Source organism: Orussus abietinus, unplaced genomic scaffold (assembly GCF_000612105.2).
Source record: "Orussus abietinus isolate OABI.00-Male unplaced genomic scaffold, Oabi_2.0 scaffold37, whole genome shotgun sequence".
In the NCBI taxonomy this organism is placed as follows: domain Eukaryota; kingdom Metazoa; phylum Arthropoda; class Insecta; order Hymenoptera; family Orussidae; genus Orussus; species Orussus abietinus.
This window is the reverse complement of record NW_019394759.1, coordinates 921,652-934,202: the sequence shown is the minus strand read 5'-3', so window position 1 is coordinate 934,202 and position 12,551 is coordinate 921,652. Positions and strand designations below refer to the sequence as shown.

Here is a 12,551-nt window from a genome sequence, read left to right as displayed (position 1 = left end):
CAAAATACACATTTCGTTAAAATGACAAGCTTTCTTGGCGGTCGAATTTCCAGGACTCTCGCGAATGTACAATTTATTGCCGCCATCTTAGCCGACCGATCGGACGAGTTTCCGAAGGATTTCGCATTTCTTCCTTCGTTTTCTTTATTTTGCCTCTCTCTCTTTTGTGCATTTCCGTTGTGCGTTGCGTCCCCGAGAATCGAGGATACATCCCGGAAACTCTTAACCGCAATATCGTATAATCTCTCGCTACAATATGTATACACTAATGCTATCTACACATTTTTTACATCCTGATACGCCAACTACGCGCCACGTGGATTCGACGGTTCAGTGCGAGACGCCCCTTGAAATTAAATAAATTCGAAAAGTCGAAATGTCGAAAATGCGAAAATTCGAAAATGCGAAAAGTCGAAAAGTCGAAAATACGAAAATTCGAAAATTCGAAAAGTCGAAAATTCGAAAATTCGAAAAGTCGAAAATTCGAAAATTCGAAAAGTCGAAAATACGAAAATTCGAAAATGCGAAAATGCGAAAATTCGAAAAGTCGAAAATTCGAAAATCTCAAAGAGCGTCGTAAAATGTACAGGCCTTTAAAAATTCACGCCGTCTCGCTCTCTTCCCTCTCGCTCTCTCATTTTGCACGTTTTTCTTCTTTTTTACAAAAATAACCACTGGACGGAACGAAAACGAGTTTCCCCTCGTCCTTAATGAAGGTACCAATAATCTTATCACAGGCTGCAACAGTGCCCTGATTATGTCGAGTTCGCCTTATTAAGGTACGAGCGATCAACGCAATCGTGCACGGAGAACACCGAAGATTGTTTCCCATCGCTGTCGATTGTCGGCGAGGTGACAAAAGGAGGGTAGAAAACAAAATGACGGGGAAAAAAAAAGAAAAAAAAATCATCGCGAGGAGGAAGAACCGCCGCAAGACACAGAGAATCGTTACACGATCCGTCGACGTCGTTTTTCTCTCTCCTGGAACGCCTCTTAATTTACACATGCAACGAGTTATTTCGCGGTAAAAAAATATCGATTGGTCGGATATACCGAGACCCCGGAGTAAAATATCTCAAATAGGAAATAACAACTATTCGTAGATTGTTAATAAGTGGACGGGGTGATTTTGTAAAAAATCTCTAGCACCGTTCAGTGCCCCTTGCAAATCGCGATTCGCTGTACAGGCCGAAAAAAGTGTTTGCAAGATCGGTTTCGCGGGATTTTTTAATAATTCCCTGAAATAAGCGACTCAAAAGGCGATCCGTATCCAAAGATATCCTTAAAATATATAGATATAGATTAATATTCACGCGCCGTTATTTCAGGAAACCAGGAATATTCGAAATAGTTGCTATTTGTTATTTAAAATAGTACCCTCGGTACAGCTGGTGATTGGAATATCATGGAGATCGTCTCGGTTGCTCGAGAAATACCCGACAACAATGCATGCAAATTCGGACTCGATGGATCTTCCATTTGTTCCTCGATACTCCCCAGAGATCGGAGAAAATCGAGGTGGACCGATCATTCCGCTCGATCTCGCCGACAAATTTGCGGACTTCTCGCTCTCCAGGGAGAGAATTCGCACAATCGTTGAGAGGACATTAGGCAAGACCTTAGTCGATTTCTCATCTCCGGGAGGAAAGCTCGCGAGTCCGAGTTCGAGATCGTTAAGTCGCTCGCTCGATATTAGCTATTAATAATTTTATATTAAATTCCCGGTCTCCGTGCCGGTTGTTCCGCAGCTCGTACAGAGGCCCTAAGATAGGTCGATAGAAGCGATCGGTGATCGACGTCGATCCGTTCCGGCTAGAACGGAGCTCGGGGCAGATTCGCCGATATGCCGATATATCTCGCTCAAGTCAGAAACGAGAAGAGCACGAGTGATTTCGCAGAGGAGTCTGTCACTTGGAGTCTCGAGATCCGCCTTGCCGGTCATTCGAGGGTTCTGATAAGGCCATAGAGCTCCCTGTAGCTGGCTCCAAGTTTCCCCGAGGCCGATTGCTTCTTCGCCAGCAATTCTCGAATCGCTCCTAACTTTTCGTAACAGGAGAGGCACTTGTGATACCTGGACATGCGATCGGTACCCCAGTTATACACGGAGTCGATTTCGGCCTGATTAATCGTGGGAAAAGTATATTAAAAAAATAATAAAGACACTCACCGTTCCTCGCGGGACACGTCTACGCCGATCGTGTGGAGGGGAGCTTCCACGTTGGACTTGATCACGGGGGCGAAATTCTTCAGGATCAATCCCAAGGCAGCACAGCCCACGGTGACGTACCTACGAACAAGGGAAAGTCAACATTAAAAATATCTCGACATATGTGCCCATAATTATGAAAGTGGTCTAAGTCAAAATTAAAAAAAAGAAATGAGTTTATCAGTTATTTCACGTCATATTATTTCAAACGAAATTAATTCAATGTAATTTCGAAACAAAAAATGTATGACTTAGACCACTTTCATAATTATGGGCACATATAGCGTGCCCATTTCCGGTAATATGTAGTCTGAGAAATATTAAAAATCGAGAGTGAGTCGTCACGAGTAAGACTCCTCTCTCCCGGGGGTCGCGCAATACGTGACGCATCGCCGTGAACGAAATGCATTATTAAGCTAATCGGCCAATAAATAACGGCGTACCCGCGACTCTAAGATTCGACACGGCAAACTCGGAAAGGGTTGCCCAGGGTTCCGCTTTCGAAAATCGGTGGGACGAATCGGAAAAAGGGGTCATGAATGCGGCCTCGACCGGACCTCGAAATTCGGGACGCCGGTCTTCTCCCATTCCTGCCGTTCGAAATAGCAGCGATTTCACGAATCTATTTTTTATTCCCTCCTTTACCCCGTATTCTTCGATTTACAGTGGAAAAAAAAAAATCCTACTAATCATAAATCCGGGAATTTTCATTTTTCAAGAATTGCCGCGAGAGGTGGTGTACATAAGTACGTGGAAAAAGACAATAAAAATCGCTTTGATCTATCGAGTTCGACAGGAATTTCACGAAACTATTTTTTATTCCCTCCTTTACCCCGTATTCTTCGATTTACACTGGAAAAAAAAAATCCTGGTAAACGAAAAACCGGGAATTTTCATTTTTCAAGAATTGCCGGGAGAGGTGGTATACATAGGTACGTGGAAAAAGACAATAAAAATCGCTTCGATCTATCGAGTTCGACAGGAATTTCACGAAACTATTTTTTATTTCCTCCTTTACCCCATATTCCTCGATTTACACTCTGGAAAAAAAAAATTCTGGTAATTGAAAACCGGGAATTTTCATTTTTCAAGAATTGCCGCGAGAGGTGGTATACATAAGTACGTGGGAAAAGACAATAAAAATCGATTCCCCTTCGTCTCCAGGTTGGGACGATTTTATTATCGAAATCTGTCAACGTGTTACATCGATTAATCGAGTTCGACAGGAATTTCACGAATCTATTTTTTATTCCCTCCTTTACCCCGTATTCTTCGATTTACACTCTGTAAAAAAAAAATCCTGCTAATCGAAAAACCGGGAATTTTTATTTTTCAAGAATTGCCGCGAGAGGTGGTATACATAAGTACGTGGAAAAAGACAATAAAAATCGCTTCCCCTTCGTCTCCAGGTTGGGACGATTTTGTTATCGAAATCTGTCAACGTGTTACATCGATTAATCGAGTTCGACAGGAATTTTGGGAAATTGTTGAGGAAGGGCGTGAATTTTTCAGGTCCCACGTGGCCACCCTCTGACCCACGTTAGGTATTCATCGACTGTTCCATTTTTTTCTCACGACTTCCCTAGGCCGTTTACACCGTGGAAAACGAGCCGTGAAAACGTAAATCGGAGTAGCGATTTGCGCCGACTCGTGTCGCACTTACGCGCCGATTTTTCGCCCGAGGAATATGCATATAAAACCGGGACCGTGAAATCGGCCGAGAGGAAATATACAAATATGTATATTTCACGCCGCTAAGCAGACCCCACTCTACATAGATCACTAAAATATAATTTTATAAGCCGTTTTAGGCGAGGAATAATCCCTAGGAAATTATCCAACCAATTAATGCGTGCAGGTGGTTAGGGGGTTACCTCTTAAAGGGACCGGAAGTGGTACCCCCTTTAGTAATTAGAGTAATTAGAACGACTCTCCGAAGGGATGCATTCTCCCTGAGAATAGTTTCCCATATTGATAACTCCCATCGACGGCTTGTGAAATTTTGTACATAATTTTTTTCTTATTTTTTTTTTCCTGCACAATGATCAGATTTTTTCGTAACTCTCTGGGGTGTGAAAATGACCGCTTCGGGCCTTGCACGCGACCTGCGCTTCAATTCCGTTTTTACGCACATGTGCGTGCACGGAGGCCCGAACTTTATAATGGAGTATTCGTGGCAGGAAACGATCGTTTATGTCATGGCAGGCCAACAGCTTGTGACTGCGTGGCAGGCTAATTATCTGTTTTCAGACATCACTCATACGAACGTTCGCCTCGTTTCGCTTCCCACAAGCGGTCGAAATTTACTCCCGAGACAGGGAAATTACCATGCGAGTCTGGAACCTTAGAACATTTTTTTCTTTCTAATTTTTTTATCCGGCGACGAAAGAAAAATATATAAACGTTTTAAAGAAGTGCATCGGGCGGATGCAAATTGCGTCGAGAGCACGTGGAGCTGTCAAAGCGCCCCTCAAAAGATACAGCATTGAGACCGAACAAAAGCTCGCACGCCGGGAAAGGATTTCAGGACGAATTTGCATCTGCCACTGTCTTCCATTGTCTCGGCTAATTTCCTCGACCCTCCATCGAGACCTCCGCTCTGGTGATCGAATTGCTGGACGTTTATTAGCCATTCCCATACACGGGCGATCGCGTGCCCGTCGTGTCCTTCGGGACCCTTTTTTCGTTAGCATACTTGCATTTGCAATCCGCTTAGACGTCCATCCAAATTTCACCCCCCTGTCATCCATTCAAAATCGAAGGGTGGCTCCAGTTTTCATCGACCACAAGCCACGTGATATTTTGGAGACGTTACAAACAATGTCCTCAAAATGTTGCGCTCCCAGCCGGCCATTTTTGCGATCCGACTCTTCCACATTTGTGGGGAGTAAAAATCCAGGATTAAATTCCTCATAATGGAGAATGTTTCCGCAAGACGAAGCGCACCGAGGTTGCTTCTCTCTTGGCCTCGTAAAAAAACAAATGTGGCTTCGGGTAAGGGGAGAAGAGGCAGAGGAGTACAACCGCAAACCTCAGCTTCGCGAAGCACTCCCGGCACTGGCGGTTTTGTAATATCGAGAACTTAACGACGTGGTCGTCGTCATTCTTCCACTCGCTTGCATTTATACCGAGTTTTTACAACACGGCGTAGACGCTTCCTTGGTAAAAAAAAAATTCCCTTAGGCTACGAGGACGGCCAAAATTAAAAGTCAACTCACATTTCGTATTTACTTTGTAGGAGCTCCCGGATCGGCGATAACAGCGCGTTGCACAAATCCAGGTTCCACATGGTTCTGAAAGATAGTGTGGTAATTGTTTAACTAAAATTCTAATTTTTAGTCACTTGATCTGGTTTTTAAATTAAATCGAGAGATACTTACGGCTTTAACGTGAGAACTCCCAGCAGGTCGACGATGACTGCAGGGTCGTTCATCGCAACGGCTGATTCTATGGCGGACTGAAATTAAATATGCGTTATGTTGTAAAATATTTTGTAAACAAAAATGTTCTAATGAAATAATGTATATAAAATGTTACGCACCTTCAGGTCCTTGCTGTGCCACAGTGAATAAATAATCTGCAAGGACCGCTGGCGATTTGTAAGGATCGCCATCATGGAGTCATGGCCACGCATCATGCTGTTCAATACTTCGGCCTCTGACATTTGTGGGAGTACGCCAGCTTGTGTGTATCCTAACGACGACGGACCCGCCACATGACTCTGAAATTGCAGAGAATGGATATTTCGTGAAGTCTGTATTACACCGAAGGCATAACTTTTAAATTCTAATGACACTTTTAACTCACTGGCAGAAAGTCTTCGACATCGAGGCCATAAGACCTCTCAGCATTAATTGGTACGAAGTCATCTTTCTCTTTGTCATCAACCGATGGTCTCACTTGAGGAATTCTAATCTCCACTTTGGGGTTCGGTTGAACCTGAGCCTTGTTAACTTTCTTCATCGCTCCATGATTTCTTGCCGATAGCATGGAAGAGTTAACAAAGTTCCTACTCATCGCAGTAGACCTTGACTGCGCTGTGTTTGGTCGGTTCAGAGCTGGGTCCGATGGACTATGTCTTATATTATTTATTCTGCAAAATTTGAAAGTAAAATACATATCCTTACCTTGAGTGACCGATACAGGTGGATAGTAATCAATACACGTTATACTTACTGTACAGGATAGTCGCTTTCGTAGTTTTCTTCTCCTTCCCTACAGCTAGTTTGCCTCTTCAAATAGTGCTTCGGTGAGTCAGGACTCGGTGCTCGATTTTTCATCTTCCCATCATCTATCACTGGAGAAATGGCTGCCATCGGTGCAACTCTTGGTGCCAAGGTGGAGTTTGATCGCTGAGGACCCAGTGGTGGTGTGTTGCTTGAAACTGTCTTTTTCCCTGGCAGCGGAGTAATGTTTTGTCGAAGGGGTGGAATTTGGGTAAGATTCTTGGAGTTCTTGTTCAGATTATTCGCCTGCAAATTCGCTCTAATCTGGCTGGTCGAAGTAATCATGTTTCGCTGCATAGGTGGTGAAGATTTTATGGGATGCACTCGCACGGGAACTGGTTTCATTATCGTTGGTGGTGGTTGCATTAATGGGGAGGGTGATCTGGGCTCTTCGTCATGATCCGTTGCATTCAAATTTGACAGCGATGTCGAAAGGCTCCGAAGTATTTGAGGCTGCGTTGGATCTAGCGAAACAAGAGAAGCTTCTTATTAAAATGCCAATAAAAAGCTTGTTTAGATATGGATTATTCCAGTAGACCGGTGATCTTCCTTTCTTGCATAAATTGTCCACTTAGTGATGGTAAAACACCATTATGAAACTCACCATTCTCCTGAGGCTCTTCGAAAGCCTCGAGCTCTGGTGGTGGAGTACGAGTCACTGAAACATATCATGCACAGCATGCTCCTTCACAAACTGTACAACATCCGTGTATCTTAAGCGAAATGACTAACTAATCGTAACGTGGCTATAGGAATTTTCAGAGTGCAAACGTGAAATTTTCGATCTTCCATCTGCCCATTCGTACTAACTGATTCTAGCCAATCGTTTAATAAATATGTACAGTGACCCAGTAACATCAGAAACATGCAAGGCAGATTTGAAACGCTTAAACTAGGAGTGCGTAAGATAAATGGTTCTCCTCGTTTAAAAGGAAAATTAGATGCTTTAGTAAAACATTCAGACAGAAGGGCACGCAAACAAATGCGAGAATATTAATTAACACTGAGAATGTTTTCTAATGGCATTCAGATTTTACTTACGTGCTCGGTTGGGCCTGAAAATGTCTTGATATTCCGTGACGTTAGGTATGTCTGCAATTGTGGCTTCATCTTCAGGGTCAGTCCCGGATTTATCTGCTTCTTCTATAGTAGTCTTTACATTCATCCTACAAACGAACACCTTCGTGCAACAATTCGATCGTGTTTCACTTGGGACTGACAAGATGCCATCTATTTATCTGTGCGAATGCCTTTCGATGATTATATAAATTTCTTAAACTCACACATGCTTTTTAAGGCCTGGGGGACGTTCCCTAGAAAAACTCTTCCGCAATGAATTTCCATGGCTAAACGAAGAGTCCGGAGATGGGATTCCTCCTAAAGGTGCAGTCTTCTTTAAATCGCACACATAGACAACCACATTCGCTGTATGAAATGAGGCCCCGATCTAGAAAAATTCAGTATTATCTGAAACTTGTATAGAAACTGATAAATTTATTTAGAATGAGCACAAAGAATTAATTACTAATTGATTCTGTGCAATGGCAATGTCCTGAATTTTTCCCCAGCCTGTTGGAATGGTGTCTAAAGTACGCGCAGGCTCCCATCCGAAAACTTTCAGAACATCATGGCTTCCGGCAAAGAGACATTCTCCTCCTTGACTAAAGTGTAAACACCTGTTCGAAGAATACATTTGCAATTAAAATTTAAAGTCAAGGTAGAACTAAAATAAATTAAATATAATTATATTCCTACGCACCTGATCGGAGAAGACTGATTTTGTTCAGTGGACGAAACTAACTGAAAAGATTCGAGGTCCCAAAAATGTACAGTTTTATCGGCACTTCCGCTGGCAAGTAGAAACTCGTGAGGATGAAACTCCACAGTCGTTGCTGGACCTCTATGTTCCGAAAACTGCCGTAGTTGTCTGCCAGCTCTCAAATCCCACAACTAAAATAAATTTGTAGCATTGAGAACTATTTAAAAAAAAAAAAATGCTGCATTTATATCAATTTATTTTATACCTTCACCATGCCTTCTTCACCAGCACTTGCTATCCACTGGCCATCGGGACTAAATTTTAGACTATTAACGGTCTGATTATGTCCTTTGTATGTAAAAATACATCCTTTTCTTCGGATATCCCACAACTTGATTCCAGTATCCAAGCTGCCGGACGTGAGTAGTTCGCCATATGGATGAAAATCCATGCATCTAATTCCAGCTTTATGACCAGTCAAAGTACGTGCTAACTTTGCATGCTCCAGGTCCCAGATTTTAAGGGCTCCAGTTTGTGAACCGGCGCATACCAATTCTTCGGTTTGACCAAAGCGAACGCACTCTATCGGAGTAGTGTGTCCACTCAGGCTCTGTATAAATATAATAAACAATTATTTTATAATTTTTACTTTAACAAAATTTAAAATGTTGCACTTACCATTATACAATTCTGCTTTCCAACGGCCCATAGATTAACTTTTTTGTCATCACCGCCGGTAACTAAAACTCGTCCTGACTTATGCCCCAATGATATGCAATTAACATTCGAAGTGTGGGCAACAAAGTCCTCTGAAAAATTACATCTTCTCTCAACACGGAAATAATTACAGTCCACTAAGTATCTTTAATCTCGAAATCTAATGTCTTGCCAAGAAACTTCCCTTTTTTTTTTTTTTTGAACAAACTAATTATCATAAAAAAATTCTGACTTATGTTAAACTTACGAAGTTTCCAGGATCGTTTCGCCGAAGAAGCCATGGCCAAAATTATGTCGGAAGTTCCCACGATTCCCACTGAAGATAAGTTTATTTTTCCAGTCTACATAGAGACTCAACTAGCAGTCCGTCGTTGAATTTTTTCTTACTATGGTTCCTCAACGGCATCATCGTTCCCTTTTTCTGGTTCCGTTCTCCAAAGGATCAACAATTCAAGTTGCTCTAAACCTATTCAGAGGTGATCTTTCATCGTGAGTGGTGGAAGTCACTAATTTCACGTGTAAAGATCATCGATGTCCTCACAGACTTTCGTAACCTTTTCCTCTTGTCTCATCTCCAAGAATTCTTGCTTCTCACAGGACCATATCTGTACTTTGGAGGTAAACTACATCCAATAGGAATTGACTAGGACAGATTTCTTCTCCCAGCGTTGCATCTTAATTTCGCCAGAAGAGAAGGAATAACCGCGACAGGGCAGATAATTAGCGTGGGCATTTACTCGGGTAAAAAGTTTCATACAGGCCGATTTACCTCGTGCGATGTTAAAAAAATACCCTTTTCCATACGTGGGTAGTTGACGGAGTGGTAGTGGACTGACGTTGAGATATCTCGAAAAGGCGATTCGAGTATCGAGAACTCGTTGCTTTCCAATCGACCCTGATACCGGCGCCGGTTGGACTTCCAAAGATGGTTACGCGTTTCTACGTTTCTGCTGGTTCCTGGGAACCTCGATTCCCCGACGACTATTTTTCCATAAATCGAGCCAAACGCCGTCGCAGCGATAGCACCTCGTTTAAAACCGAAACGATAACCCGACACTTGACAGCAAAACAAGTAAAAAACAATGAAACGCGCGAGCTGCGGATCGTACGTGGCGCCATTCGTCGGAAGAACGGTAAATCCTAACCTCAAATCGTATACCTTACTGCAATAAATTTCCTGGATATCAACCGTCGAGTTTCCGAGAAGGTAACTTAACCTAAAACCGAGTTTATCTTTTGCAGGTATGGTATACTACATTCTCCAACCGATAGCCAGGAAATAACCGACCGGGTTACTTTTCCTGCACGTTCTGCGTCGATAAAGTCTGAAATCGTAACTTGAGGATGTCTGAAAGCTGGGGAGAAAGAAAATTTCAAAAAGACTCCACGTTGCGGGTGAGTATTGTTTACAAAAAATTCCTCTGGGATTTTCAGATGAGTGGATTATTAAAAGAGTATTTTATAAGTTAGGATTATTAGAAGAGTATATTATTAAACGAGGACAGAGGATGAAATTGTTATTCTAAGTGGAGTTGTACTCAAAGTTCGCCCTTTTCAGGTACTTTTCGCTGGAACGGAAACCGAAAGAGATTAGGGATCTTTCGGGGAAACTCGGAGGTGTATTTTCGGAATTGGAGATCCTCATTTGGCACCCCTCCGAAAATTCCGTCCACCCCTAAGGTTCCGTCCTGGGGATTTCCAGAAGTCGAATAAGGGTATAGTAGGTCGAGCGTGGACGGAATCCCGATGCGAAAATGACCTGTCCGCCCTCGTCATAAAGATCCGCAGAAGAAATACAATTCTGCCCCGCCTTCGGATTAGCTCACAGGAATAAACAAGGAGGACGAGGTTCAGAATATCCATTGGGAAAAGTCGCTTTAGTACGGCTTTATGGACTGAAAACAGAGGAATCGGTAAGGTCTTCCCGTTACCGGCTGAAAATTGGAACGCATCGATATTCCGAAGGGGCGACTCGCACTCGGATTGAATTCTAATATCCGAACAGTTTTAATAACAATTTCCAGTACTTTGACATCCGCGCAAACTGAAATCATTAATCCGGAAGTTTCAAGGCAGAAGGAGAGACTAAACGTTTTCTGGTCTTGCCGATCGACGTCAAATCTCTTTACCTTTTTTTAACTCGCCCTTTCCATCTCGGGTCTCATTCGAAACAGTTTTTTAAGCTGATGCGAAAGAGACGTCTCGTTTATGAAACTTTTCTCCGAACTAGGTGTACCGAACCGTTTAAAATTTCCCCACGGGATTTTTTTTCCTTATATTTTATGAACAATTGTCATTTTCGTACAAAAATGGAATTTTATTATTGTTAAGAACTTCCTTAGGGCCCCCATATTCGCGTGGTAAAATTTCAAACGATTCCTATTTATTAATCCAAAAAGTCATTTATTTTTCTATTTATTGATTCATGAAGAAAATCAGCGATCGCGTCGGAGAAGCGTTCTCCTATTTCGAGTTCACAGGTTCCTTAATTCTTAATTTTCTTAATTCTAGGTCAGAAAGGTCTCGCCCTCCTAATCACGGGGTGTCGGCTCGCCGTCTCCGGCTTTTCGGCTCGTCGGAAAGCCTGCCGGAGTTTGCGAACTCGAGGTCGGATCCCCTCGTTCAGGATTGGCAAGCACTCTAAGAATCGAAGGATCCTTCGCTCAAGAAATCATGGATTTTAATGCTATAAATCACATGGAAATCAGCTGGAAATCACAAGTATGCATGAATCGCTGAAAATTGTTGAAAGATGAAAATCGCCGTCCCAGCTTTAAGGTCGAACGTCACTCGTTACCGAACGACATCGCTTATCATACAAAGTAAAAGCCAATCGGTTTTCACCGATTTCTGAGGGAATATCCTCTCTCAAAGAGTCCGGCTTTTCAGCGCGTCGGAAAGCCTGCCGGAGTTTGCGAGCTCGAAGTCGGGTCCCCTCGTTCAGGATTGGCAAGCACTCTAAGAACCAAGGGATCGTTCGCTCAGGAAATCATGGATTTTAATGCTATAAATCCCAAGTACGCATAAGTCGCTGAAAATCGTTGGAAGTCGTTGAAAATCGCCGTCCTAGTTTTAAGACCGGACGTCACTCGTTACCCAATGACATCGCTTATCGTGCGAAGTAAAAGCCAATCGGTTTTCACCGATTTCCGAGGGAATATCCCCTCTCGAAGAGTCCGGCTTTTCAGCGCGTCGGAAAGCCTGCCGAAATTCGCGGACTCGAAGTCTAGTCCTCCCTGTCGGGATTGGCGAGCGCGTCGCGCGCGGAGGGGTTGCGCGCCCCATCCCAGGGGTAGATCAATACCGAGCAAAAGGCCGGCCTATAGCTTTCGGCCGAGCAGTACTCTCGCGCCGCGGAGAGGCGCCGCACGCGATCCTCCACGCCGCGTCTCGCCGCGCCCTGATAGCGCCGGCACCAAGACGAGCATGTGCCACCGAATTCTGGAGTCGACGCGATCCGGCGTCCATAGACTTTAACAGAGGAAGGGTGGACCCGTCCGGCAGAGACCACCTCATAAATCAGCGAAAAAAGAATCCGATTCTTTTCATTCAAAATACCCCTTCGATCGGGTTGCCTAGAAATGAGAAGGACGAAGGAGTTAGAAAAATTGTAACTCGGGAAATAGTTGAGAGGGAGAGAGAG

The 12,551-nt window shown here is 43.4% G+C and overlaps 1 protein-coding gene across 2 annotated transcripts; it reads right to left on the bottom strand.

Annotated features, from left to right (window-relative positions):
* Positions 1–523: 523 nt before the first annotated feature.
* LOC105696336 (katanin p80 WD40 repeat-containing subunit B1) lies at positions 524–9,951 on the bottom strand. 2 transcript variants are annotated; one of them, XM_012418744.2, is made up of 15 exons: positions 9,156–9,189; positions 8,870–9,000; positions 8,457–8,801; positions 8,192–8,382; positions 7,958–8,108; positions 7,716–7,879; positions 7,474–7,598; positions 7,037–7,090; positions 6,383–6,896; positions 6,014–6,299; positions 5,748–5,927; positions 5,587–5,663; positions 5,425–5,499; positions 2,168–2,287; positions 524–2,071 (listed from the first exon to the last, which is right to left on the bottom strand). In XM_012418744.2, the coding sequence occupies exons 1-15, from the start codon at positions 9,187–9,189 to the stop codon at positions 1,939–1,941; spliced, it is 2,580 nt and encodes an 859-aa protein (XP_012274167.1). In that variant the 3' UTR covers positions 524–1,938. The 2 variants fall into 2 exon arrangements, with proteins under 2 accessions (XP_012274167.1, XP_012274168.1); XM_012418745.1 differs by lacking the exon at positions 7,037–7,090 and having other exon boundaries at positions 1,939–2,071; positions 9,156–9,951.
* Positions 9,952–12,551: the final 2,600 nt, after the last annotated feature.

Excerpts from the sequence above, each read along its gene's own strand:
- LOC105696336 (XM_012418744.2), bottom strand. The coding sequence starts at position 9,189 with ATGGCTTCTTCGGCGAAACGATCCTGGAAACTTC. Across the intron at positions 8,383-8,456 it reads GTGAAGAAGGCATGGTGAAG|TTGTGGGATTTGAGAGCTGG; the intron begins GTATAAAATAAA and ends AATTTATTTTAG. Across the intron at positions 5,664-5,747 it reads GGCACAGCAAGGACCTGAAG|TCCGCCATAGAATCAGCCGT; the intron begins GTGCGTAACATT and ends ATTTAATTTCAG.